The 26374-nt window shown below is 45.3% G+C and overlaps 1 protein-coding gene across 1 annotated transcript in view; it reads left to right on the top strand.

Annotated features, from left to right (window-relative positions):
- Positions 1–26158, top strand: part of ccr7 (chemokine (C-C motif) receptor 7) — a gene marked incomplete at both ends in the record, with an annotated part of 31871 nt that extends 5713 nt beyond the window's left edge. The window contains 2 exons of the mRNA XM_084318349.1: positions 2640–2881; positions 25070–26158. Of these exons, the coding sequence (XP_084174475.1) occupies positions 2640–2881; positions 25070–26158 (1331 nt within the window). The remainder of the gene's footprint in view (positions 1–2639; positions 2882–25069) is intronic.
- Between the last annotated feature and the right edge of the window lie 216 nt (positions 26159–26374).

The raw sequence follows: 26374 nt of genomic DNA, 5'->3' as shown, positions 1-26374 counted from the left end.
AGGAAAATAAAGTTTCTCCAGCTGTTTTAGCACAACCTCAGCAATCAAGCTAAGAGTTACATCGCATCCCTACCACACAAAAGACACAATTAGTGCACAAACATGTCTGATAGGAGGATGAAAAAGTCCCCAGGGAACCGGGGGGAAAAACACAATCCTCTTATTTTACCCTCAATACGGCCAGTTAAAACAGGAAAACCTGTTAATATGTGAACACACTGTTCATTGTCATCACAGGCTGAGAAAAGAACATTCTTCTACTCACTTGTCACCAAGCATAGCTTCATAGGTTAGTTACCTTAGTTGTGAGTACACGGTACATATAAACACCATGATGTTTCTTACACAACAACCAGATCATTACATCCCGATTTGCACGGAGAAGCTAACTGCCAGGGACAAAAACAGCTCACACATAACCCGCGCCGTATCCCAAATGCATTGCAGCAACACACGTTTTGGGAAAAACATCGTTATTCACAATACATTTAGAAAAGTAAAACCAGAAAACGTGTTATAAGGTCTGGTCAAACCTGTTCCTACCCGGAACGTAGTTCAGCGAAGTGCAGTCACAGACACCGTAGGAACACAGCCGCTCCTGTGTTGTTCGAACTGGGCAGCGTCGCCGCTCCAACCCGCACTACAGTCCTTTGTTGATGCAACCTTGCCGTCCTGGCTCAGGGCAGGGTCGACGAAACATCCCCTGTCAAGGATGACGTCGTAGTCAAGAGTGTAAAACATGTTAAAATCAAAGCACGTTCAACAGAATAGCATCAAGCTAACGGCCGCTCCAACCGTTCGGGTGCTACTGCTCCTGCTCGTGAGACGCCGAGCTAACGACGCACGCGACCAGAAGCGAGCTCACGGCGGCGCGCGAGAAGCTAAGCTACCCCGCGCCAGGCCATGGCCTATAGCAGCAAGCTAACGTTACCTAGCGATCACGACATGCTAGCACCGCAGCTAACAGCTGACTGGCTAACAGTAGGCCCAACCTGAGCAGGCCATGCAGCGATCCCAGCAGGCTAACGCAGCAGTTAACAGCTGACTGGCTAACCGTAAGCTAAGCAGCTATCAACTGAACCTGTAACAATGACATAACACTCACCCAGACAGGCCGCCGTTCTGAACCTCTCCTCACTTTTTAAGAGAAAAGAGAAAACAAGATGTCAACACCGCTTCACAACGGTGATTTTACCAACACCCGACGGAATCAGCACAATACCAACTGGCCTGTGTAGCTGACTTTGAACATGGATCTGCCGCTATCGCACATCCATGCACATATCCCCTCGTGAAGGAATACTCTCATTTGGATATGAAAGATGGGGCCTTAACACGGTGACAGAGAGAATCCACTCGTCCAAAACACACAGGGATCACCAGTGTTAATGGTCGCGGCCCACTAGTTAAACTATAATGGTCTTCAGACCAAGGCCTTCTGTCGCCTAGGTGGCTGAACAAAGGACCCTAGCCTGGGGCCGGTTTCCATAAACATTGTCAAGTAGCCCCCATAGCACTAACAGACAAGTGGAGCCTGCCAGCAAACACTACTCACCCAACCTGGAACGCACCGCTTCTCACAACAGCGGCATGTCCGACAGTTCAGCTGTGGCCTGACAGGTTTCACCCCAACAAACACAGCAAGGAACTGCAGTTGAGAAGCATGCAGCGGCGTGCTCCCAATACGAAAACCGGTGGAGGGTTTTTAGAATGATCATCATCTTCTAGACACTCCAGTACGAAGACAATATCGCCGTATTTTCTCGAAAATAGTGAGAGAGAAAATAAAGATATGATGTCAACGTATCTCCTCCTTGTAAACAAAAATTTCTCTCCACGTCAACTAACAACACGTCAAGTGGGGTACTACCGAGGCACTTTCTTGTGGTGAAAGCGAGAAGGAGGAGAGCAGGTGACCACACACCTGCTTATGAAGGTAAGCTGATGAGGGGTGTGGTCAGACTAATACTGGTATTAAAGGTACATTTGTGGAATTTATTCAGTGCGCGTGCACGTACGCGAGGAAGTGCAGTTGTGATGCCAAGCAGAGCCCCTTAACGAAACAGAACTGTACATTAGGAGGGGGTGGGAGGGGCGGTTTGGACATTTACGGGGGCCAGTTTAATTAGTTTTCATTAGTATTAGACTCTAATCTTAATGAGATATTCCTCTAAATATGACTTCGAAAACGGCCAAAATGTCAGGAAAAAAAGAGTAAAAAAATTTAATTCAGGGGGCCCCCATAGCTCTCAGGTGATATCTCGAACCCTGCTTGGGAGCATTCAATCCTCGATCCATTAACATCTAACGGTCATGTTAAAGTGGTATGTGCTCCAGTTATGCTGCACTAATTACGTCCTCTTGAAGTTGACAGGCTTCAAATGTGAAAGTAAATAATCTTCATACATTTCATACATGTTTTCTTTTCAAAGTAACTACTAACTATTTAGGATAAACGTAGTGGAGTAAAAAAGTACATTATTTCCTTTGAAATGTAGTGGAGTAAAAGTATAAAGTTTCCCTAAAATGAAAATACAAGTAGCTCGAAATTGTACTTAAGTAAAACAAATACTTAGTTACTTTCCACCACTGCGGTTGTTTCTTCTACATTTTCATCGCTCTGTGTTTCCTTGATTCAGGGAAGTCGAAGAGCTCGGAGGAGCCGGAAGCCCCTGCGGGCGGTGAGGAGGGGGTGTCGAAGAGCTCGGAGGAGCCGGAGGCCCCCGTGGGTGAGGAGGGGGTGTCGGAGGACAAGGAGAGCGTTCCCGAGGGAGCGATGGAGGAGGGCACCAGCGACAGCAACACGGGCTCCGAGACCACCTCCGCCCAGACGGAGGAGAACGCCCCGTCCAGCGAGCCCACCTCGGAGGGGCCCAGCAGAGCACGTGCAGCCCACTGAGTTGACTCCAGACCGGCTGTGAGAAACTGTCTAGGCTTCCTTGCATCCCGTGTGGCCTCTAAAAATCATCCTCTTGATAACATTATTGCACAGTACTAGCATCCCAACATGTCAAAGCATCTTAACTGTGTTCAAATGGGCGAAATTTAGCTTGAGGCAAAGAGCTAAGCCTCTAGAAACGCGCTGATCTTAAAAAGAAAAAGAAAAAGAAGCTCAAACTATAGCACTAGAAGCCTATGAAGCAACAATCCTGTCTAAAATCAATGACTGCTAAGTGTGCCAGAAAGCCCATGTGAATGCACTATAATTCCCCCACAGGCCTTGGCGCCAGTCGGAAGAAACCATACAAGCCCTTCTCAGCACATATCAGAACATATATCCCGTCTTGTTCTCTAGCACTATATCTGGCATTGTACCAGATTATTGCGAATTAAGACTGGCCATATATATTTAAAAAAAGAAAAGAGAAAAAAAATTAAGAAAATGTTCAATGTTATATATTTAACTTTTGTCCTTTGTATTGTACTACCATTATTGCTTTCATTGTTATTTTTGCATGTTGCAATTGAGTTTTATTTTAAGAACAACTTGGCTTACTTGTGAGTGGGGTGGGGCGACCGTCTCCTTCTGTTTACTCCGTATCAGTATTACAGTGACAGTATTGTCTCAGGAGTTTGTAGTCAATAGTAGTCGTTTTTGTTATTTATTATCAGCATTTTTTAAATGATTATTATTATTATTATTATTATTATTATTATTATTATTATTATTATTATTATTATTATTATTATTATTATTATTATTATTATTATTATTATTATTATTATTATTATTATTATTATTATTATTATTATTATTATTATTATTATTATTATTATTATTATTATTATTATTATTATTATTATTATTATTATTATTATTATTATTATTATTATTATTATTATTGTGTATTGGCTTATCCTGGGGCTGAATCCATCCACAAACCCATCAACTAGATCATCAATGCTGTACAATGCTCTCTGCCGGTGTGTTCTCAAGTTTGCTAGCTCTCAATCAAATCAAAAGCAGTGCACTTAGAACATCTCAGTGTTACATTCTTATCAGTGTTGAATGTTCAGAAGAAAACACAAGTTTTAAATGTAATGGTGTGCAGTTATTGGACTTGACTTCTTCGTGTCCCTCAGTGAGTGTAATACCAGCATTCAACTGTATGCGCCACAGCGGTTTCTATCATCATCATCATCACCACCCACGCTATGCATAAAATATATAGGTCCGCGGAGAGGCACGCTGAGGAGGCCGTGCAAACTGCAATGGAATACGGGGCATCTCTCTCTCTTTACCTAATATTTTGATTCTATCCTGACATTTTTCAGTTGGAAGGGCAATCTATATGCGCAACGGTAAAAGAATAAATAAAATTAAATTCTTTTTTTTAAAAGGGCACTTTTTTATGAGGCTCAAAAGGGCAGGTGCTTGAGCACCCCTTGGGCTCTATGTGTGCACGTGCCTGTACCACACCTGCTTATATGTAAAGAAGAGGGGTGTGGTCTTGGTCAGTGATAGACAGCTACCACACCTGCTTATATGTAAAGAAGATGGGCGTAGTCCTGGTCAGTGATAGACAGCTACCACACCTTTCATATTTCTAGTTGCCCTACGGAGACAACAAAGACACTTATAAGTGTCATAGATCCAAAGCATTTATTTGACAATGGCATTAACAGGTGCGCTTCAATGTCTTGATGATTGCAGAGGCTGTGTTAGGCAAGTCAACTTTAGCTGCAACATACAACGTTACAATAATAATAATAATAATAATAATTTATTAATTGATTTATTTGTATAGCACCTTTCATACAGAAACTGCAGCTCAAAGTGCTTCACAACAGAAAAAAGACAGGCATAAAATGAGCACATAAAGTGCAGACATAAAATCACAGTTTTTCACATTAGGATCTAACATCCCAACAGGCAACCTTGTTTATGGTTTGATTCAGTTTTAAATAGACAATAATAAAAAGAGTAAGATTGTTACGAAGGATCAGATTAAACCGAGTATATATATTTATTTATTGATATATATTGAATAGTATTTGTATATCGTTTGATATCCCTTGTATATTCCTTGTACATATACACGGAATATCCCTTTAGCCTACTATAGCCCATAATATCTCATTCTCCTATTGGACAAAGGACCAGGCGCCAGGGGACCAGCCCCCGGAGCCAAGTTCAAAGTTACCGACAAGACATGTCTGTACTAGCCCCGGCCCTGCCCAGGGATACGGCGACAGAAATGAGAGTGGCACTATTTGTTCACCGTGCATATAAATATAGCGCAGGTGGATACAGAAGTTAGTTAACCTAGTTTGTTACCCACTAAGTGAAGCCTCACCCACGATACGACGTGCGGTGAAGTATGGCCTGTTTGGCCCCAGAATAGCATTGAGACCGCGTGCGAATTAATAACTGAATTGTCAGAGTTTGGCACTGTACCGTCGAGTGCGACGTATTTCTATTAAGTTAATAATAGTCTATTGTGTATGGTGCATCGTGCGGTTAGAGTTCTAAAGTGACCAGCATCTCCAACGCTTCCTCGTGTTAGCTAGATTCTTATCCAGGCTGGGCCGACCACATGGCGCTTTCATCCGAGGAGATCTAGGCGAGGACCGAATGAACATGTACACTGGATTACCTACCCGACGTCTGCATAGCCCTGTGCGGCTGGAATATATATTTGCTTTGGTACTGTGATTTGTGGAGCGGATAATCGCCGACGCCTGTGAGTATTGGATTTAACCCAGAGAGGAGTCAAGGTCGAGTCGGCGCTCAGAGAGCCTGAGGCCGCCTAGCTTTCTTCACTGTGGAGCTACAGCCTACAAGAGAACCAAGCTGTATTCGTCTGCGGATCAAGAGTCTATCGCACTGTCTTCTGTACTCGAAGTCTCCCTAGATATAGTTGACCAGACGTTCTACTACCGACAGCTCTCCTACCCCCCCTGCCGGCTTACAACCGGGAGGACCCCTTCCAGTATATCCCGCTATATCATTAAGTGTACCATAGATATAATTCCCTAAGAGCCAGGTTGTATACTTGCCTCCTGCGTAACCAGAGAATGGACATTCAGTGTTGATTTGCCTACGAATACTCATTTGCCTTACAAGTGCAATCAAATGTAATATAAGTATCATATGTACCTTTTGCTCCATTAAATACTTGATTAATACCTTTGACTGGAACCGATTTCATTGTGGGAAGTGTTCATCATATTCATATATTGTGTACTGTATGGCCAGTAGTTAAAGTACATAAAGCGGTAGTGGTTTAATGATACCATACTTATCAATACAGTCAGGGAATTGTACCCCTCAGTTACAATTGGTCCTTCGAGCCGGAGGGTAACTAGTGTAATATTAATATAGTGGTATTAATATTGAAATGGCCTATGATGAACACTCCACAAAACGGTCCTCCTAAAGTAGATCGCCCGCAGCGTAGACGGCAGCCACCTCAGTACGCTGCCAGTATACTACCTAGCCTTCTACAGACGGTAAACGCGGTAAAAGTAGAAAGTAAAATTATGTCCGACCCTATCAACCAGGATACCCCGACCACAGAGGCCCTAGTGGGTTCTAATGTAACTGACCAAGCTCACGGTGGGGACCAGGAGGGAACTGACACGACTTTACCCCCCGCCAAGACCGAAGAAGTAGTCCCCGGAGAGCTCCGGGAGGAAGACAACCCTCCAGAGATGGAACTCTGCACGGTACAAGAAGAGGAGAGCGCCCAGGAGATAGAGCTCCAGGACTCCCCGCAGGAGAACGCATCTCCAACGAGTACTGCCAGGAGCGGATCACCTCAACCAGCGTCTTCCCCCAGCGAGGCGGACAAGATGCTGGCACAGGCGTTCCTCGCCAGCCTAGCAGCCTCAACAGAGCGCGATCGACTCCAAGCACAGACGCTTAGTGAGCGCGAACATTCTTCCATGGAAAGAGAACGCATTCAAGCACAGCAACGGAGCGACGAAGATCGTATACGTCTAGAGATTAGACGCCTTCAGACGGAAGAGAATATGGCAAGAGACCGGGCCGACACCCAGCGTGCCGCTGCCGGTGCCCAAAGAGAAGCAGAGCGCGACAGAATACAAGCGCAGCTAATGGAGCAGCTGATCGCCAAGGCAACACCCCCTCCCTCCGCACGGGGTTCCAGGGCCTCGTCAAGACACGGGTCAAGGGCACCCTCCCCTAACCGATCAAGCGACCCTGAACTCGACCACCAGAGAGAGCCTATACCCCCCTCCGAACCCCTTCCCCGACCGGTCCCAGTGAGACCCAGCTACAAGGAAGGAACGGTGTACACCGCGGAGAGGCTAAATAGACGACTACAGGATCTAGATGACCTGACAGAAGAAGAAGAGGGAGAGGAGGAGAGTCAAGCCCGACAGCAGCACAGTACTCCACAGGACCAGGAGGTCCAGTACAGCCCAGGCTCTACCCCCGCGGCTCTGCGCTACAGACCCCCGACTCTATTCACGGGTGAGCATGACGCACGACCAGTCCCGAGGAATAGCACCTGGATACGCGGGCCATGGTACCCTGCCGGTACCAGCCCACGAGAGGCGTAAGAGGAGACTCGCCTAGGAGGCCTCTCTTCCAACGCTCACCGATGTGCCAGCCATCTACGGCGTCATACATTGGCACACCGACGTTTCCAGACTTCACCCATGAGAACCGAGCACAGTACACGGAGTTACGGATGTGCTTAGAGACAATGATGGTTGACGTAGCTGATGAACGCCACAAGTATGCTATCCTATTGAAGCACCTCAAGGTGCCCCGAGCGCACAACATAGCGCTGGCCTATGCCACCTCTACTACCCCATACACAGCGGCTCTAGCAGCGCTCGACCAAAGATATGGACGCATATGGGATTACGTAATACAAGAGATAAGGCATATTGACCGCCTACCCCCAGCAACAGACAATCGCTCACTAGACGACCTGTCTATCAAAGTACAATCCCTGGTAGGGATGCTGGGGGCGCAACGAGAAAAGGGTATGCACGAACTATACGCAAACTCTAATGTCGAGAGGATTTTAGAGAAGCTGCCGCCCGCCCGACAAGAGCGCTTCAGGCGGCAAAGAGACCACCGTGATCCTAACGGTCCCGAGCCATCCCTCCTAGACCTAGCCGACTTCCTGGCGAGAGAAGTCAGCAGCCTACGATTGGATACGTTCGTGCGGAGCACACCAAGCTCCAGAGAGGGACCTAGGAGAGCAAACGATGGCCGAAGATTGGTGACTGTCATGCACCAATCAGAATCAGTACCGAGCAGCAAGAACCACAGTACCCCCTCGATGAAAGAGAAGTGGAAGATGGTGTGCCCGTACTGCGAAAAGGAACACTGGTTGTCACAATGTGACATGTTCAAGAAGATGACCGCTGAAGAAGTGAGTCAATGGATCAAGTCCAACCGACGCTGTTACCGATGTGTGCGCAGTCACATGGCAGCCGATTGCCGCTTAAAGAAGAGGTGTAGTCGGTGTGACGGAGCCCACCTAGATGTCCTACACGACAGTAACAGAAGAAAGCCTGCACCTTCCAGCAGCACAAAGGCAAGTGTTATGTACATTGACCCCGCCAGCAGCGGGGGCGCCCAGGTGCTCTTAAAGGTGGTCCGCGTAACACTGAGTTACCAAGATAAGGTCATGGACACTTACGCCGTCCTTGACGACGGGTCAGAGAAGACCCTTCTCCTCGCGTCCGCTGCGGCCCAGCTGGGGCTGCGGGGGAGCGAAAACCAGATGACGATTCGGACAATAAGAAGAGATCTAAAGACGATAAAGGGCGAGAATGTCTCCTTCACTATCGCAGCAAGCGGGCAGCCAGAGAGACGGTATAGGATTACTAATGCTTTCACCAGCCAAGAAATAGGCCTATCACAGTACACCTACCCCATCGCCAAGCTGATGGATAAATATGTGCACCTGCGCCAACTACCTATCCCGCTCATAGACGGTGCCACCCCGACCCTGCTGATAGGCTCCGACCATGCAGACCTCATAGTCCCGATAGACCGGGTCCACACAGGACCCAGAGGCTGTCCTGCAGCAGTCGAGACCCGCCTAGGATGGACATTACAAGGCCCCCTCGCTAAGTCTCTTAACCGAACAGCAGCCACTAACTGCCTCCACTCCAGAGTGACAGAAGAAGACACCACTCTCCTACAGCACGTCGAGAGGCTATGGACACTAGAGACAATGCCCTTTAAGAACGAAAAGAAAGACATTCGTTCCAAGGAAGACATTTACGCTATAGCCCTCCTCGAGCAAGGGACAAAGAGAGTCAACGTCAACGGAGTGATGAGATACGCAACTCCACTCCTGAGGCGAGAGGGTATGCCTACCTTTCACGCCACAAAAGAAGCGACGGAGCGGTATCTATTGAACACAGAGCGGCGCCTAGCCAAAGACCCCGCTCAAGAGACTGTGTACCGCGCTGAGATTAACAAGCTAATCACAGCGGGACACATAACGAAAATTGACATTAAAGAGGCCGATCAGACGACCGAATCATGGTACATGCCGCATCACAAGGTCCACCACAACGGCAAGGATCGTATTGTGTTCAACTGCAGCTACCAGATCGGATCACAAAATCTGAATAAAGAGCTCTTGCCCGGCCCAACACTCGGCCCCTCTCTACTAGGCGTGTTACTACGTTTCCGCCAGGACAAGGTGGCCATCAGCGGAGATATCAAAGGGATGTTCCTGCAGGTGAGACTAGTGGAGGAGGACAAGCCCCTGCTGCGGTTCCTATGGAGAGAGAGGATCGGGGATGAGCAACCAGCCATCTATCAATGGGAAGTCCTCCCTTTCGGAACCACATGCAGCCCATGCTGTGCTACGTTTGCACTGCAGAAACACGTCGCAGAGGACCCAGCAGCAGATGAAGAGGTCCGACAAAGTGTAGGAAATAGTTTCTACGTGGACAACTGTTTGCAAAGCGTCTCGACGCCAGAAGAAGCCGAGGCTCTTCTACTCAAGCTCCGCGCCTCCCTGATCAAAGGCGGCTTTGATCTCAGGCAGTGGGCCAGCAGCGACCCGCAAGTATTGCGCAGCCTCTCCCCCGAGGACAAGGCAGCGAGCAGCGAGACCTGGATGGCGACCATCCCAGGAGAAGCCCAAGAAATGACACTAGGACTAGTCTGGCGCTTCAAAACAAACTCGCTCCATTATAGACACAAACCCCTGACCAAGGAGCAGGGAAGGTCGACGGCACTACCGACCACCAGACGGAGTGTATACAGAACACTCGCCAGACAATATGACCCGTTGGGATGTATTCTACCTTACACCACCAGGGCAAAGATGATTGTAAGAGCACTATGGGACAAGGACCAGGGCTGGGACGACCCCATACCCGAACACCTTGCATCCACATGGAGAGAGTGGGAGACGGAACTCCGCTCACTCCCAGGTGTTAACATACGCCGCAGCTACTTCCCACCCACAGTGAGGCCAGAGACATGCAAGATGGATCTGCACGTCTTCAGCGACGCCTCCGAAGTAGCCTACGGTTCGGTGGCCTACTTGCGTGCCCAAGAGGAGGGAGGAGAAATACATACTGCTTTCATCCTGGCTCGCTCAAGAATAGCCCCACGAAAGCAACAATCTATCCCGCGTCTAGAGCTCTGCGCAGCCCTAGCAGGAGCGCAGCTCGCCACGTTAATCCAACGTGAACTCACCATTCCGGTGCAAAGAACAATCTTGTGGTCAGACTCCACGACAGTACTCACATGGATCCGGTCTGATTCGTGCAGATACAAGGTCTTCGTGGGAGTCAGAGTCACAGAGATTCAAGAGTTAACAGAAGTAGCGAGCTGGAGGTATGTGGACACAAAACACAACCCAGCTGACGTCATCACCCGGGGAATGTCCCTGGATGACCTCACCCGTCACAACCTATACAGTGACGGACCAGAGTTTCTCAAGCTCCCGGAAGAAGAGTGGCCTACACCCACCCCACGGGAGGCGAGTAAAGAGGAGGACGAAAACAAGAAATCTATGTTCTGTGGATTGAACACACTCATCTCCACAGACCCCGACATAGACGATTGCCTCACCCTAGAGAGTGCGCAGCTAAAGACATTTCTGTGGCACCACCCAGAGGTTCAGCCCACTACTGACATTTCAGCAGCTGACTACGAAGAAGCAGAACTTCTTCTACTACAACGAGCCCAGAGAGACTCGTTCCCCGACGAGCTAGACTGTCTACAGGGAGCAAAGCCCGTCCCATCAGACAGCAGACTGCTCCACCTAGCACCCGAGAGCAACGCCCATAGTCTCATCAGAGTGGGTGGTCGTCTGCGGAGAGCCCCAGACTTACCGGATGACGTCAAGTACCCGATAGTCTTGAACAGCCGACACAAAGTCACAGAGCTGATCATAAAGAAATACGACGAGGATGTGCACCACGCAGGGGCAGAGAGAGTCTTCGCGGAGATCAGACGTCGTTATTGGATACTGCAAGGGAGAGAAGCAGTGCGGCGCTTCCAGCGAACCTGTCTAGACTGTCGTAAGTGGCGAGCACAGCCCAGTATACCCCGGATGGCTGACCTACCTCCCTGTCGCCTCCGACTCGGCGACAAGCCTTTTCACTCCACCGGTATGGACTGTTTCGGCCCGCTGTATATAAAGAAAGGAAGAGGAACCGAGAAGCGGTGGGGTATTGTATTCAAATGCATGACCACCAGAGCGATACATATCGAACTCCTTCCAACCATGAGCACAGACTCATTCCTTATGGCCTTCCGAAGATTCACATCACGGAAAGGAAAACCGTCTACATTATTGTCTGATCACGGGACAAACTTCAAAGGCGGAGAAAGAGAGCTGAGAGAGAGCTTCCAAGCTATGGGCCCAGAACTTAAGACCCACCTCGCTCCATCCCAGATTGACTTCCAGTTTAATCCCCCGAACGCACCTCACTTCGGTGGAACCTGGGAACGAGAAGTACGTTCCATCAAGACAGCCCTGTACGCCGTGCTTGGGGCCCAGACCGTGGCGGAAGAAGTCTTAATGACAGTCCTCACGGAGATCGAGGGAGTATTGAACTCAAAGCCCCTCGTTACGTCTCAAGTGATGTAGCAGATGTCGACCCAGTCACCCCCAACACACTCTTGATGGGGCGGCTGGACCCCGCGCTACCCCAGACAATGTACAGGCCTGAAGAAGCGAACGGCCGAAGAATGTGGAGGTACAGTCAAGTATTGGCTGACAAGTTTTGGAACAGCTTCCTACTCCACTACCTACCGTCTCTACAGACCCGCCAGAAATGGGTAAAAGAGAGAGACAATTTGACAGAAGGAACAGTCGTCATGATTATCGACCAGTCACTAGCCCGAGCTATGTGGCCGGCTGGCCGCGTAAGCAAAGTGATCACCGGTGCCGACGGAAAGGTCCGAGCAGCTGAAGTGCTCGTCCAAGGGCGGACCTACACCCGACCCGTGGCGAGGCTAATAGAACTGCCAAGGCTCCCCGATACCATCGATGACAACCATGACCCCATGACTTTGTGAATTGACTGACCCTCACAGCAGACATTGAGTAGTGGACAGTGCGGTTAATCTGTCTCTGCTTAGCTAATTAGGTGGGACTAATTAGGGGGCGGCTGTTACGAAGGATCAGATTAAACCGAGTATATATATTTATTTATTGATATATATTGAATAGTATTTGTATATCGTTTGATATCCCTTGTATATTCCTTGTACATATACACGGAATATCCCTTTAGCCTACTATAGCCCATAATATCTCATTCTCCTATTGGACAAAGGACCAGGCGCCAGGGGACCAGCCCCCGGAGCCAAGTTCAAAGTTACCGACAAGACATGTCTGTACTAGCCCCGGCCCTGCCCAGGGATACGGCGACAGAAATGAGAGTGGCACTATTTGTTCACCGTGCATATAAATATAGCGCAGGTGGATACAGAAGTTAGTTAACCTAGTTTGTTACCCACTAAGTGAAGCCTCACCCACGATACGACGTGCGGTGAAGTATGGCCTGTTTGGCCCCAGAATAGCATTGAGACCGCGTGCGAATTAATTAACTGAATTGTCAGAGTTTGGCACTGTACCGTCGAGTGCGACGTATTTCTATTAAGTTAATAATAGTCTATTGTGTATGGTGCATCGTGCGGTTAGAGTTCTAAAGTGACCAGCATCTCCAACGCTTCCTCGTGTTAGCTAGATTCTTATCCAGGCTGGGCCGACCACATGGCGCTTTCATCCGAGGAGATCTAGGCGAGGACCGAATGGACATGTACACTGGATTACCTACCCGACGTCTGCATAGCCCTGTGCGGCTGGAATATATATTTGCTTTGGTACTGTGATTTGTGGAGCGGATAATCGCCGACGCCTGTGAGTGTTGGATTTAACCCCGAGAGGAGTCAAGGTCGAGTCGGCGCTCAGAGAGCCTGAGGCCGCCTAGCTTTCTTCACTGTGGAGCTACAGCCTACAAGAGAACCAAGCTGTATTCGTCTGCGGATCAAGAGTCTATCGCACTGTCTTCTGTACTCGAAGTCTCCCTAGATATCGTTGACCAGACGTTCTACTACCGACAGCTCTCCTACCCCCCCTGCCGGCTTACAACCGGGAGGACCCCTTCCAGTATATCCCGCTATATCATTAAGTGTACCATAGATATAATTCCCTAAGAGCCAGGTTGTATACTTGCCTCCTGCGTAACCAGAGAATGGACATTCAGTGTTGATTTGCCTACGAATACTCATTTGCCTTACAAGTGCAATCAAATGTAATATAAGTATCATATGTACCTTTTGCTCCATTAAATACTTGATTAATACCTTTGACTGGAACCGATTTCATTGTGGGAAGTGTTCATCATATTCATATATTGTGTACTGTATGGCCAGTAGTTAAAGTACATAAAGCGGTAGTGGTTTAATGATACCATACTTATCAATACAGTCAGGGAATTGTACCCCTCAGTTACAAAGATAAAATAGACAGAGTAAAATGTGCAATAGTGCAGTGCAATAAAATAGTAGAATAGAATAGATCAAAAATATATATATTTGTTTACAGTGCAATAAAATTGTTCTGGATTACTGTTCAACAGTTCAAAGTCGTCTTAACCTTCTCTGTTTGGTATCCACAGTTTTAAACTTGACAGTCTTCCCAAGTTCCCTCCTGTTTTATACTCACTTTGACCCTTCAAACCTCCCACTCAGGGCGCAGTTCCCTCTCTCAGGGTGCAGTTCTAGGCTGGGTCCTACACAGTTTTAGACAGTCTCTTGTTTGATACCCACACAGTTTAATACCTGACAGTTTTGAACCTGTAATAAAAAGTAATAGACAGAGTAAAATAATACAGTGCAATAAAATAGTAGAATAAAATAGATAGTAAAATTATGCAATAGAATGGACAGAGTAAAATAGTGCTACAGTACAATCAACAGTGGAGTGTATTAGAAGGCTATGGTGAAGAGGTACGTTTTTAGCTTATTTTTGAAAATATTAAGAGATCTAGCTTCCCTAATGTCCGTAGGTAGTGTGTTCCATAACTTTGGTGCATAGTTTGCAAAGGCTGCATCCCCGATTTTCCTTAGACTGTGGCTTGGAACCTTCAAGTAGTAGATGATCGCAATGTTCTTGGAGGCACATAGTTGACTAGAGAATTAGCAATGTAGCTTGGTCCTGTTCTATTTAGTGCTTTGTATATAAGGAGGAGGACCTTGAAATAAATTCCAAATGTTACCGGAAGCCAGTGTAGGTTAGCTAATACTGGACTGATGTGGTCTCTCCTCTTGGTTCTAGTTAGTAGCCTAGCTGCTGAGTTTTGAATGAGTTGGAGTCATTCTGAGTTTTTTTTGGGAGGCCAGTGATGAGTGCATTACAGTAGTCAAGTCGGCTTAAGATAAAGGCATGGATCAGTTTTTCAGCGTCTTTTTTATTTATAAACGGCCGTACCTTAGCTATGTTTCTAAGGTGGAAAAATTATGTTTTTGTCACCTTGTTGATGTGTGATTTAAAGCTTAGGTCTGAGTCTATTATAACACCAAGACTTGTAACTTCGGGTTTGATCCAAGGAGTAAGTTGCCCCATATTGCTCTGTAACATTTCTCTTTTTGTTATAGGACCGACTAGTAGGATTTCAGTTTTGCCCTCATTTCAATTTCAATGTACAATTGGGTGTCATCTGCGTAACTATGGAAACATACATTGTGTTTTTTTTTGTTTTTTTTTTATATTTTTGCACAAATCTTTCCAATATACAAAATACATCTTTCCACAGCATAATATGCAACATCCAAGATTCGTCTTTTTCTTTTTTGTAACAACATACAAAACATGTAAGAGACTCATACAAACACATTAACAACTGACATGGAAATAAAAAAAACACTTACAAAAAAAAAACATTACTATACATTGTGCATATAATATCCCTGATGCACATACGTTATATGTAGACCGATCTATCTGCAAGCAGGTATGTGCTGCATCTTCTATCGGGATGCCATCTTTCTCCATATTGCACATGAGAGGATGCGTCTCAGATATATGTAGGTGTGCGTGAGAGCATGTATGAATGTGTGTCTCAGATATGTGTATGTGGGTACGTGTATCACGTAAGTATGTGTGTATGTCTCATACGTGTGTGTGTGTGCATCTCTCAGGTATGTGACTGTAATCCTACCTCTTGTGTGTGTCTCGTATCCATGTGTGTCTCTGCCCCCTGTGTGAGTGTGTATCTCAGGTATGTATATGCATGTGCGTCTCAGCTATGTATGTGTATGTCCCCTATGTATGTGTATATCCCCTATATGTGTAAGTGAGAGCTTATGCTTCAACTATGTGTATAAGTACGTGTGTGTATGCCTGTTTCCTACAAGTGAGTATGTGCATGTATGTGTGCCTCTGGCATGTATATCTCAGCCTTGTGCATATGAGTGTGTGTAATTCTGTTATGTACACATACGAGTATGTGTGTCCTAGACATGCGTATGCGGCTAAATATGCGCATGTGAGAGTGTGATAGAGAAAGTGGCCATTCCATAGATACACCATCCGGACATACAATCTATGCATATACATCAGTGGTGCAGTCGTAATATGACAGTAGGCCAAACGCCACGTGCACGCGCGCTCCCGCGCACACGAATACATGTTCCCTCGGTTGCGCACAGAACAGATGATTATTATGCATAACAATGTTTTAAACGTAATTGTAGTTACAATTTCTTTAATTGAATTAACTTAAACTAGAAAAGTAAATACAAACTAAATTAACAATGTAACTTAGAGTTAGTTTACTGAAGGATAGTTTCCTTCAGACTGAAGCACAACTTGTCTCATCCTTCCAGTCGGGAGATCAAGCAGACCCCCACCTACAGGGCTTGTATTTTGGTTGTCGCAGTATCCTATTATTATGCAAAGTCTAGGTGATAAGTGCCGGCCGGGGTATACGGCGCGACGAGGTTCTGGGATTTGAGAGAACAGATTTCATTAAAGAAAACTGAATCAAAACAATCTCCCTCAGTGACGTAGCCTAAACAGCGTTTAACCGCGTTTTACCACCACTGCATGCCTGATATACATACATAATACAATATAAAGTATAGGTACCATCAGGTCAGATCCCCTTTTTCACATTCATCCTTGATAACACTGTAACCCCACCTTAATCATTCGTCCCCAGACCGTTCAGTCAGGTGTCATACATTGTGTTTTCTAATGATGTCTCAGAGTGGCACTAAAGCTGAGCTGACTACACTTGTGATTTAGCTGAGTAAAGTAAGTCAGTACCCATTGTGTATTATTTGTTTGGTGGTTGTTTGTTCTCTCTGAATCAATCAGCTCAGTTCACCCCATAGGGATTGACTTGAGCAGCCTGTGCTAATTAGTCCAACCAGTCAGAGGCAAGGCCTGTGTTAAATACTGCTGCCTGTAGCTCACTTTGCACTAAAGCTGAGCTGACTACACTTGTGATTTAGCTGAGTAAAGTAAGTCAGTACCCATTGTGTATCATTTCTTTTGGTGGTTGTTTGTTCTCTCTGAATCAATCAGCTCAGTTCACCCCATAGGGATTGACTTGAGTAATGTGGTAATTAGTCCAATCAGTCAGAGGCCAGCCCCCTACAGGTGTGGGACAATATTCATTAGGGATTTAAGTGTAGTTTATCCAAGCGCCAGCGAAGCGCAGGCGACCGACTAAGACAGACAAAGACTTGGAGTCCTGCTGGAGTTTTCCGAGGAGGCAACCGAGTGCATTTGAGTATCTACTGCCTCTTACTTGCCCTCCTCCAGCAGGCCACTCTTTTGGATCTGCATTTTCTGGTCTTGCCTTGTTAGCTTGTCACCTATACTATCCTAGTCCTCTAGCTTCCAGGCTTACCCGGCTAGCTCGACCTACTGGTTTTAGCTCTTTAGCCAAACCTTTAATTGGCTTCATACACATAGCCTTTAGCAGTTGATCCATAGCACTTTTTATTTTATTAAGCTAGACAAGCCAGCCGAGATCAAATGTTTGGGGGAGCCAGAGCTACCGACATTGAAGCCAACCTGAGATTTCTGGCGAATAGCATAGTCAAGGGAAAAGTTAACCCACATCTCGCACCCACTGAAGATAAATTTGAGAATATTGTTATACACGTCGGAAATAATGACTGTAGGATGAAAGTCTCTGAGGTCACAAAGATCAACATAGTTAGGCTTTCTGACCTCGCCAGAAAGTAGAGTCGGCATCGAGTAATCTTCTCTGGCCCCCTGCCTGTAAACCGGCATGATGATGAGTTAATTTCACTACACACTTGAGTGCATGCTTACCAACTGTTAGTCTGCAACACTACTAGACATCTAAGAAGGGAGATCCCCCCATGAATGGCCCTTCTAAGGTTTCTCTCCTCCACACTGCCTGTGGAGCATTTTTTCCCTATTGTTAGGTTTTAGTGAGTTTTTCCTTACCTTCGCGTGGGGTATGTCTGGGAGTGCTTGCATTCTTTCATTTATTTGCATTTATTTTAAATTTGTTGGACCTTATGGTGTTCTTGTTCTGTTCTTGACTTATTGTTGTGTTTCTTCTTGACCTGTTTAAAGAAGACATGGGGACATTAACGTGTTGTCGGGCCTTACAAATAAATTTGATTTGATTTGGCAGCATGTATAGTGAGAATAATAGTGGACCAAGGCAGCTCCCCTGTGGAACTCCGAAGTAGGTGTCATGTTTCTCAGAAGAATTATCTCCAAGCCTGACGTAATATTTTCTCCCTTTGATATATGTTCTGAACCAGTTTAATACATAGTCAGAAAGACTAACTAACTTTTCTAGACGATTTATTAGGATATCATGGTCGATCGTGTCAAACGCTGCGCTTAGATCTACCGGTAATAGGAGGAGAATTGAGACTTTGTTTGCATCAGAGTTTATTCTGAGGTCACTAATTATTTTTGTAAGAGCAGTTTCAGTGCTATGGTGCGTTCTGAAGCCTGATTGAAATTCCTCCATGATGTTGTTTTCTTTGAGAAAGGAGTTTATTTGTATTGAGACAATTTGTTCAAGTATCTTGCTGATGAATGGGAGGTTGGATATCGGCCTATAGTTGGTTAGTACATTACTGTCTAGTTTGGGTTTCTTTAGTAAGGGTCTTACGACAGCTGTTTTGAATGCGTCTGGGAAAATACCTGTCAGAAGCGATGTATTTATAATATTTAGGACATGACTTGCAATACTCTCGAATATTCGCTTTGAATGCTGTGGGTATAGGGTCAATACAGGAAGTGGAGGAGTTAGACAGTTTTGTAAAGCTCAGTTGATGTAATGCAAGCACATTTTCCTATGGTAACTTTTTCGCAGGGTTTGCTGATGGTGTCCATGTTTGTATCAGGACTAATGCTGGCTCTAATTGAAGTTATTTAGTTATTGAGGAATAATGCTAATTCTTCACATTTTGTGTTTCCAACATTCTCTGTGATAATCTTAGAAAAATAGTCCTTTCTTGCCACTCGTATTTCTTTGTTATATGCAGTCATGGCTTTCTTATACCTATATCGCAGTGGACTGTGAGCTTGGTTTTCCTCCATTTCCTCCTTGGTTTTCCAGCTGGAGGTCTTTGGTGGGCCTTCATCTGCAACAGAGACCAACTCGCTTACACAGCTGAGGGAGTCATTGACTACAGTGTGATAGAATGGATTGAACTGGACTCACACACAGTGCCATGTCTGTTATGGTGAGTGAGTGAGTGAGTACAACCCTGGGCCTGTGAGGTGCTTTGCATCTAAAAACTAAATAAGGAACTAACACATGAAACAATGAACTCTCTAGTAAATGGAAGATTTGTTCTATTCTACGTTGAGTTCTCACCGTGTTCACGCAACCATAACAACACCTGGCTAACACCATATTACTTTTATGGTTGTTTTTGTCCTAAATACCAAGGCATTGGACTCTAAGGCAGGTATACCAGTAAGGCTAAACCAATACAGTACAATTTTTTATGTATATATTTATACAATCAATGTACATACTGTACTTTGTAATAATTTAAACCCTTGTACATTACAGAGATAGTTAACTGTTTTCTACTGTACCATGAAGCATGGAAATGGTTTCATATTCTACCTCACGCGTGCGGTTAATTCTCACATGACATTTGGGGGCTGGGGAGCAGCAGAAGAAGATGTGAGTAGTGATTGTTTTTTTCACGACCGCTTCAAAGGGGAAGACTGTCGCTTACCACAAGAGCCATAGTGACTATCTGTATTCAGTGGCCTCATCTAGCGACAGTATACGCTTTACTCCGACAAGGGCGAGGAACTTCGAACTGGACAACATGACCTCTGTCAAAGGTAAGTGCCCTATCGAAGTTGAAGATCTGTTGCTGTAACGATCAATAGTCCGTCAAAAGTATGCTGTACTTGTGTATAATGTACAAAAGCTTCCAAATGGGGGACATTTGATAGATTATGATAATAATAGGTAATAATTCGGTGGATAAAGATATTGCTGTAACCACTGCCACTAGTAAAAAAGGTTTATTTACATGTCAAATGTTTGTAAACATGAGAATAAAACAGACCTGTATTGAGTTATGATAATAAGAGAAATAAGAGTATTATTTACAAGTCAGACTCTTCAAGACCATATGTACTACATATACTCAAAATATAGAGAGAACATAGAAAACATATATAGAAACCTAGAAGGGCACTCGTAGCACACCTGTACAAGTGGGCAAAGTTCTACCGATCTGGTTAACTTCAGCTATATACACCTACTATGAAAATGTGTCATAGACACCTCTCTAGAATTTACATCAACTTTGAACTGCTGTCTGACAGCTGCCGCTGCACACTGTTCACTCACCACTGGCATATCTCAGTTTATGAACCACAAACAATGCACTTGATGATGGATCACATCCAATTCTACTACTACTAGTAGTACTCTACTAGTCTTGAATGGTCTCAAGAAAGATCTAGGTTTGGACTCTCTCTCTGCCCCTATACTTTAGACCAGTCGTCTCTTTGGCCAAATAGCGAACATTCATCTTTAAACACAACACTGCCTAACATTAGCAAACACATCTTGTTTTAAGAGATTTGCTGGAAAAATATAAAGATTTTGTGCATAGATCACTAGATTTCTCAACTTATCATGTGGGCATATAACAAGATGACAGTTGGCCATATAGCAAACATTAAATAGGCTATTTAAAGGGGAACTATCTTATAAATGGCCTTTTTCAGTGTTTAGCATTGTTTCCTAGCTATGTGGACTTATATTAATATGATCTATGTCTCTAATTCTCATATTGGCGCATTCTTCCAATTCTCCTCTCACAATATTCACCCTCACTGAACTGAGTCATCTGAAAATGTGCTGATTTGTGATGTCAGAGAGACACCGCTGCATGATAATGTTCAGGCGGCGCAGTGGTTTAGGTGCCCAGGCTCAAAACGGCTTAAGATCTTGAGGTAGAAAAATGCAGTTTTTGAGGACTTGATTAGAAATACAAAACAATGAATTAAAAAAAATAAAAAATTACAGAGGTGTTCCATAAACTCACAGGAATTGTGTAAAAATGCCCAAATAGTGAAGGAAATAGTAAAATAGTTCCCCTTTAACCTATAAACATGAACTGTTCTGACGGCACAATATTGATGTAACTAAGAGTTTAGCTGGGAAAAGAACGTTTCTAATGCAAAAGTATTTCACCTACAATACGAGGCCTGTTGTAAAATTACTGAGTTCATTACAGGAGTGTATAGGTGAGGCTCAGGCTTTGTGTAGTAGCGCCCTCTTGCGTTTATGTTTACCATCATTATTGATTTCACTGTGCAATGACGTATAGCCTGAGATCACATGGAATAGCCCCCATGGGCTGTACAAGTCAAGAAGAAACATCACAATAGATCAAAAACTAAAATCCAAATATGCGACACTCCCAGACTTTCCCCAATGAAGATAAGGAACGAGTAACGACTCACTAAAAACCTATAGGGAAAAAAGCACCACAGGCGGCGTGGAGGAGAGACACCTCAGATGGGCTGTTCAAAAGGGATCCCCCAACTGGATGTCGGTGATAATATAGTGTTACAATGGATGATAGATGGATGGAGAATAGGACAGGCGAATAATTGTAATGAATATATATATTATATACATGAAATGTAATGAAGCACATATATATAATGTACATAAATAGTATCTAAGTTACATACGAACTTAAATGTTTTATTTAAATAAATAGAGCTAAGAACAACAACAACAAAAAAAAGCATAGGAAAACTGAGGGCAATGTAGAGTGGATCCATCACGCCTGTGGTAGTCAGAACCGGTTTGAGGAAGAATAGCCGCTGCTGTCGACGCTGTTAGCCACATCAAGGATGGCACAGGCAAGATCGCACCACCTTGATCATCACACCACATTGACGGGGCGGGACCAGGGAAATTAATTCCAATAAAATACTTTTTATTTGTATTTAAATAGTTGAGAACTCAGCCTGCTGTCATGTGTGATATTTCATCCAAATCGGATCAGAGCTGTAGAAGATATGGCTGGTGCAGAAAGACAGACAGACAGACATACAGACAGAACCACAGGAGTGATTGCACTACCCCCTCCAGTGCTTCATGGGTGTAATAATATGGATTGAGGCTTTACATTTTTTTTTTAAAGTTTTTACTAGTTTTACTAGTATGTAGGGGAGAGTGGGGTGAGTAGTGCCAAGGGGCATGTAGTTCCACCCCTGTTATCTAGAAAACCATAGAAGAAGTTGGTCATGGGACAACATATTTTTGAAGAGGCATCCATTTCACTCAACCTGCAGAGAAGGGAGACACCTGGCTTGAGAGGTAAGCACATTTAAGTTAAAAAAACAGTTTTTTGCCCTCCAAAGTAAAATTTGTATGATCAAGGTTTTTTTATTGCTGTGTTTGAACAATTATAGACAACTTTGAAAACAGTTCACACATGTTTTAGTGCTTTAGTAAGCTACACCATGAGTCTATACAGTTAGCATGATGCTAGCTCAAAACAGCTGGGGGATGTATTTTTTTCAAAATGGTATAGGCTTGGGGTGATTTGTGCCAAAGGGCCTGGGTTAAGTTGTGCCAGATATTCTCTTTGTTAAGTTGCCCCAACTTATTTTATTAACTATATATATTACTTTATTGTATTGTATTGTTATTGTACATTGCATTCTTGCATTTGATCACTAAAACTATGTGATATTCTTAATTTTAGACCAAAATCCATCATGCCACGCAGATATACAAACGGAAGACAGACAGGGTTTCAACTCCTCTTGAGAAGTTGGAAAGAGCAGTGAAAGAGGTGCAACAGGGGAAGACTATACGTCAGGTTGGAAAGGAGATGAAGATCTGCAGGATGCTTTTACCGCTTTTGAGATTAAAATGATCTGTTTTACGTAAAATGATCAATGGCACAATTTACCCCAGTGTATTCTCTCTAATGTCACAACTTACCCCGCACCGGTGGCAAGTTGTGCCACAAAACCACTTTTTTTTCTAAAGCTATATTTCTGAAACAGTTTATTTAAGATCCAAAGTGATTGTCCCCAGGGATGCACAACATCCTAAACGATAATCCCCTTGCTTTAAAGGCACTTTAAGTAAAGAGTGGAACTGCTCACCCCACTCTCCCCTACTACTATGTTGAGGGCTCCTCTTCTGTAACGTCTGGGCTTCTCTCCCATTTCAAGATTGGAGGCCGTGCCGCCATCTTGGAATTCTCTTCTTCTTCTTCTTCTTCTTCTTCTTATTGAGGTTTAACGGCGGCCGACCACTTGTTAGGGTATGTGCCGCCATCTACTGGTATCCTTTACCTCCTACAAAATCGAATTCCCCTCACCGTCATGGAGTGCAACTAATGCTGCTACTTCCCAATTGAGCCCCCCTCTGCGAGACACTCCTTGCCCCCTGCTGCCTGACTCTGTACTCCTTGGTCACCCGCTGCACCCTTATTCAATTCCCTAATCACCTCCTCCAATGTCAGACCTTCCATACCCAAATGTTGAACCGCTATCCTAACAATCATCTTTGTTCTATCTGTTCTACCCTCAATCTTTGCCGCAGTATTAATTACCCCTGCCACGAAGCCCACAATACTCAATTTCTCCTCCCACACCCTCTCTCTATCCTCCTGCCCTACCCTTTCTGCCAACTGCCCTTCTACAAACCCCTGCACCCTAACTTGACTTCCTTGTCCTACCCTCCTAGCCGCCTCTGCATACGATAACTTACCCTCCCTTCTAACACTCTGAACCACTACCTCCCTCTTCATCACCTCACACCCCCTATACGCTACACTATGCTCCCCTCCACAACTACAACACCTCAGCTTCACTCCCTCCGCACACTTCCCATAGTCATGCTCCCCGCCACACCTAGCACACCTCTGTCCCTTCCTACATGAAACTGCTATATGACCAAATTCCTGGCACCTGTAACATCTCAGAGGACTCTGAACAAATTCCCTAACCCTATACACCCCACTCCCTACATACACCTTACTTGGAACAACCTCACCTTCAAACTTAATCACAACCGTCTCCGTCTCTACCCTATCTGCCCCCCTCTTCATCCTTTCTGCACCATTAACTTTCGCATTACGCACATCTCTCCCTAACTCTTCCACCAGCTGCTCTACGCTAACCTCCACCGAAACCCCAGCTATCACCCCCTTACATCCCCCCTCCCTCTTCTCCCCTACTCTCACCACCTTACTTATACCCACCCCTCCAATGCTCCTCATCTCCCTAGCCCTCTCCACCTGATCCACACTAACACACCCTACGGCCAGATTCCCATCCTCCAAAACTCTTGCATACTTTACCTCCCCTAATTGCTTCGTCCACATTGCAGCCGGCTTGTGGGAGGCAAGAAACAGCGTTCGAGACAGGGGAGGGTTGAATTGGACGATACGAAATTGGGATGGGAGAAACATAGAAAATGGGAGAAAAATTTACATAGGTTCTTTGTAAGAAGGATTCAATTGCCCATCAGCTATAGTATTATCATACATCTTACCTCTCCGGTTTTCAGATTCACAAGTCCTCCTGGCAGCTCTACTGACATGCATCTTGAATTCTGAGGTAAGAAAACACTGTAATGTAATGAAGCAGCTAACATTAAATAAGCTTGCTACTGTAGCTGCCATATCCAAACAGAAATAGGAAAAACGTTAGCAAAGTGCTAATCGTGATTAGCATAGCTAACATAAGTTAATGTTTGCTGCTCAATATTTAACTTAACTGTCATCAGCTTGATGTCATCTAAATGCCATGCTGAACATCATAGAGATACATATTGAGCACTTATGAAAAATCCTATTCCTCATGGCCTAATCAAGACAAGTGTGCTGCAATATTAACAATTTTGATGGACACTTGCACAGTGGTCTCTACGCCACCATCATTGTTGTGTGGAGAGCAGGCTAAACTGAATGAAACGTGTGTGATGTCAGTGTCAGCTGTGTCTGTAAAACAAAAAATATAAATAAATGAAAATATTTTTATTAAATGTGTCCAGTGTATGGGACCAGTGTACAATTCTGGGCTTATTTTTGGACAATAATGCATTGACACTTTTATCTTACCGTCTTTGATTCCAGACCTGCTCATCTCAGGTGGTAAACACGACCTTGGCGACTATCACTGATGACTACACTGATGACCCCGATTATCAAACCATCAATTATGACAATTATCCCCAATTATGTGATAAAAAATCGAACCGCCATTTCCGCTCCTGGTTCATGCCCACTTTCTACACCGCCATCTGCCTCCTGGGGCTCGTCGGGAACATACTGGTCATCATCACCTTCTTCTACTTCAAGCGTCTGAAGACCATGACTGACGTGTACCTACTCAACCTCTCGTTTGCGGACCTGCTCTTTACCCTGTCGCTCCCCTTTTGGGCGGCGAATTCCATGACAGAATGGGTGCTGGGTCTGATTGTGTGCAAGGTCATGCACACCGTTTACAAGGTCAGCTTCTACAGCAGCATGCTCCTCCTCTCCCTCATCAGTGTAGACAGGTACTTTGCCATTGCCAAGGCGGTCTGTGCTCACCGCCACCGCTCCAGAGCCATGTCCTTCAGCAAGGCGTCATCCGCTACCATCTGGGTCCTGGCGCTCCTCTTCTCTGCGCCCGAGATGACATACACCACCGTCAGTAACGGTGACGTCAAAACCTGCACCCTGTACGCCGTCAACGCTGATCGGCTTCGTGTGAGCATCCAAACGAGTCAGATGGTCCTGGGCTTCGCCGTGCCGCTCCTGGTCATGGGCTTCTGTTACAGTGGCATCATTAAGACCCTATGCCAGGCCCGCAGCTTTGAGAAGAACAAAGCCATCAAGGTAATTTTCACCGTAGTCACCGTCTTCCTGTTCTGCGAGGTCCCTTACAACGTCGTCCTACTGTTGACCACTCTGAACGCGGCCGGCGTCGGCGTCAAGGATTGCGGCTACGACAAGGGCCTCGTCTACGCCACGGATGTGACTCAGTGCGTGGCCTTCTGGCGGTGCTGTCTGAACCCCTTCGTGTACGCCTTTATCGGGGTGAAGTTCCGGAACGACGTGCTGAGGCTACTGAAGCGCCTGGGCTGCGTGAGTCAGGAGAGCTTCTTCACGTACACCAGTGGCAGGATGCGGAGCTCCGCGGCCACAGACACTGAGACCTCCACCACGTTCGCTCCTTAAAACCACCAATATATGGTCAAATAAATGGTAAATGGCTGCATTTATATAGCAGCATTGGCGGGCACTCAAAGGTCGGCATGAACTAACGACAAAAAGCATGGCTGGCATTCAAAGTGTTAAGGGAAAATAAACCATTATTTATCAAGCAGATGTTTGAGAAAACAATTATTTTTGTTAATGATTTTCTAAATGGAGACGGTAGGATAATACGTAGAG

Source organism: Notolepis coatsorum (assembly GCF_963971535.1).
Source record: "Notolepis coatsorum genome assembly, chromosome: 7".
Taxonomy (NCBI): Eukaryota; Metazoa; Chordata; class Actinopteri; order Aulopiformes; family Paralepididae; genus Notolepis; species Notolepis coatsorum.
Note: the sequence above shows the minus strand (reverse complement) of the source record. Positions and strands in the feature narration are given on the sequence as shown.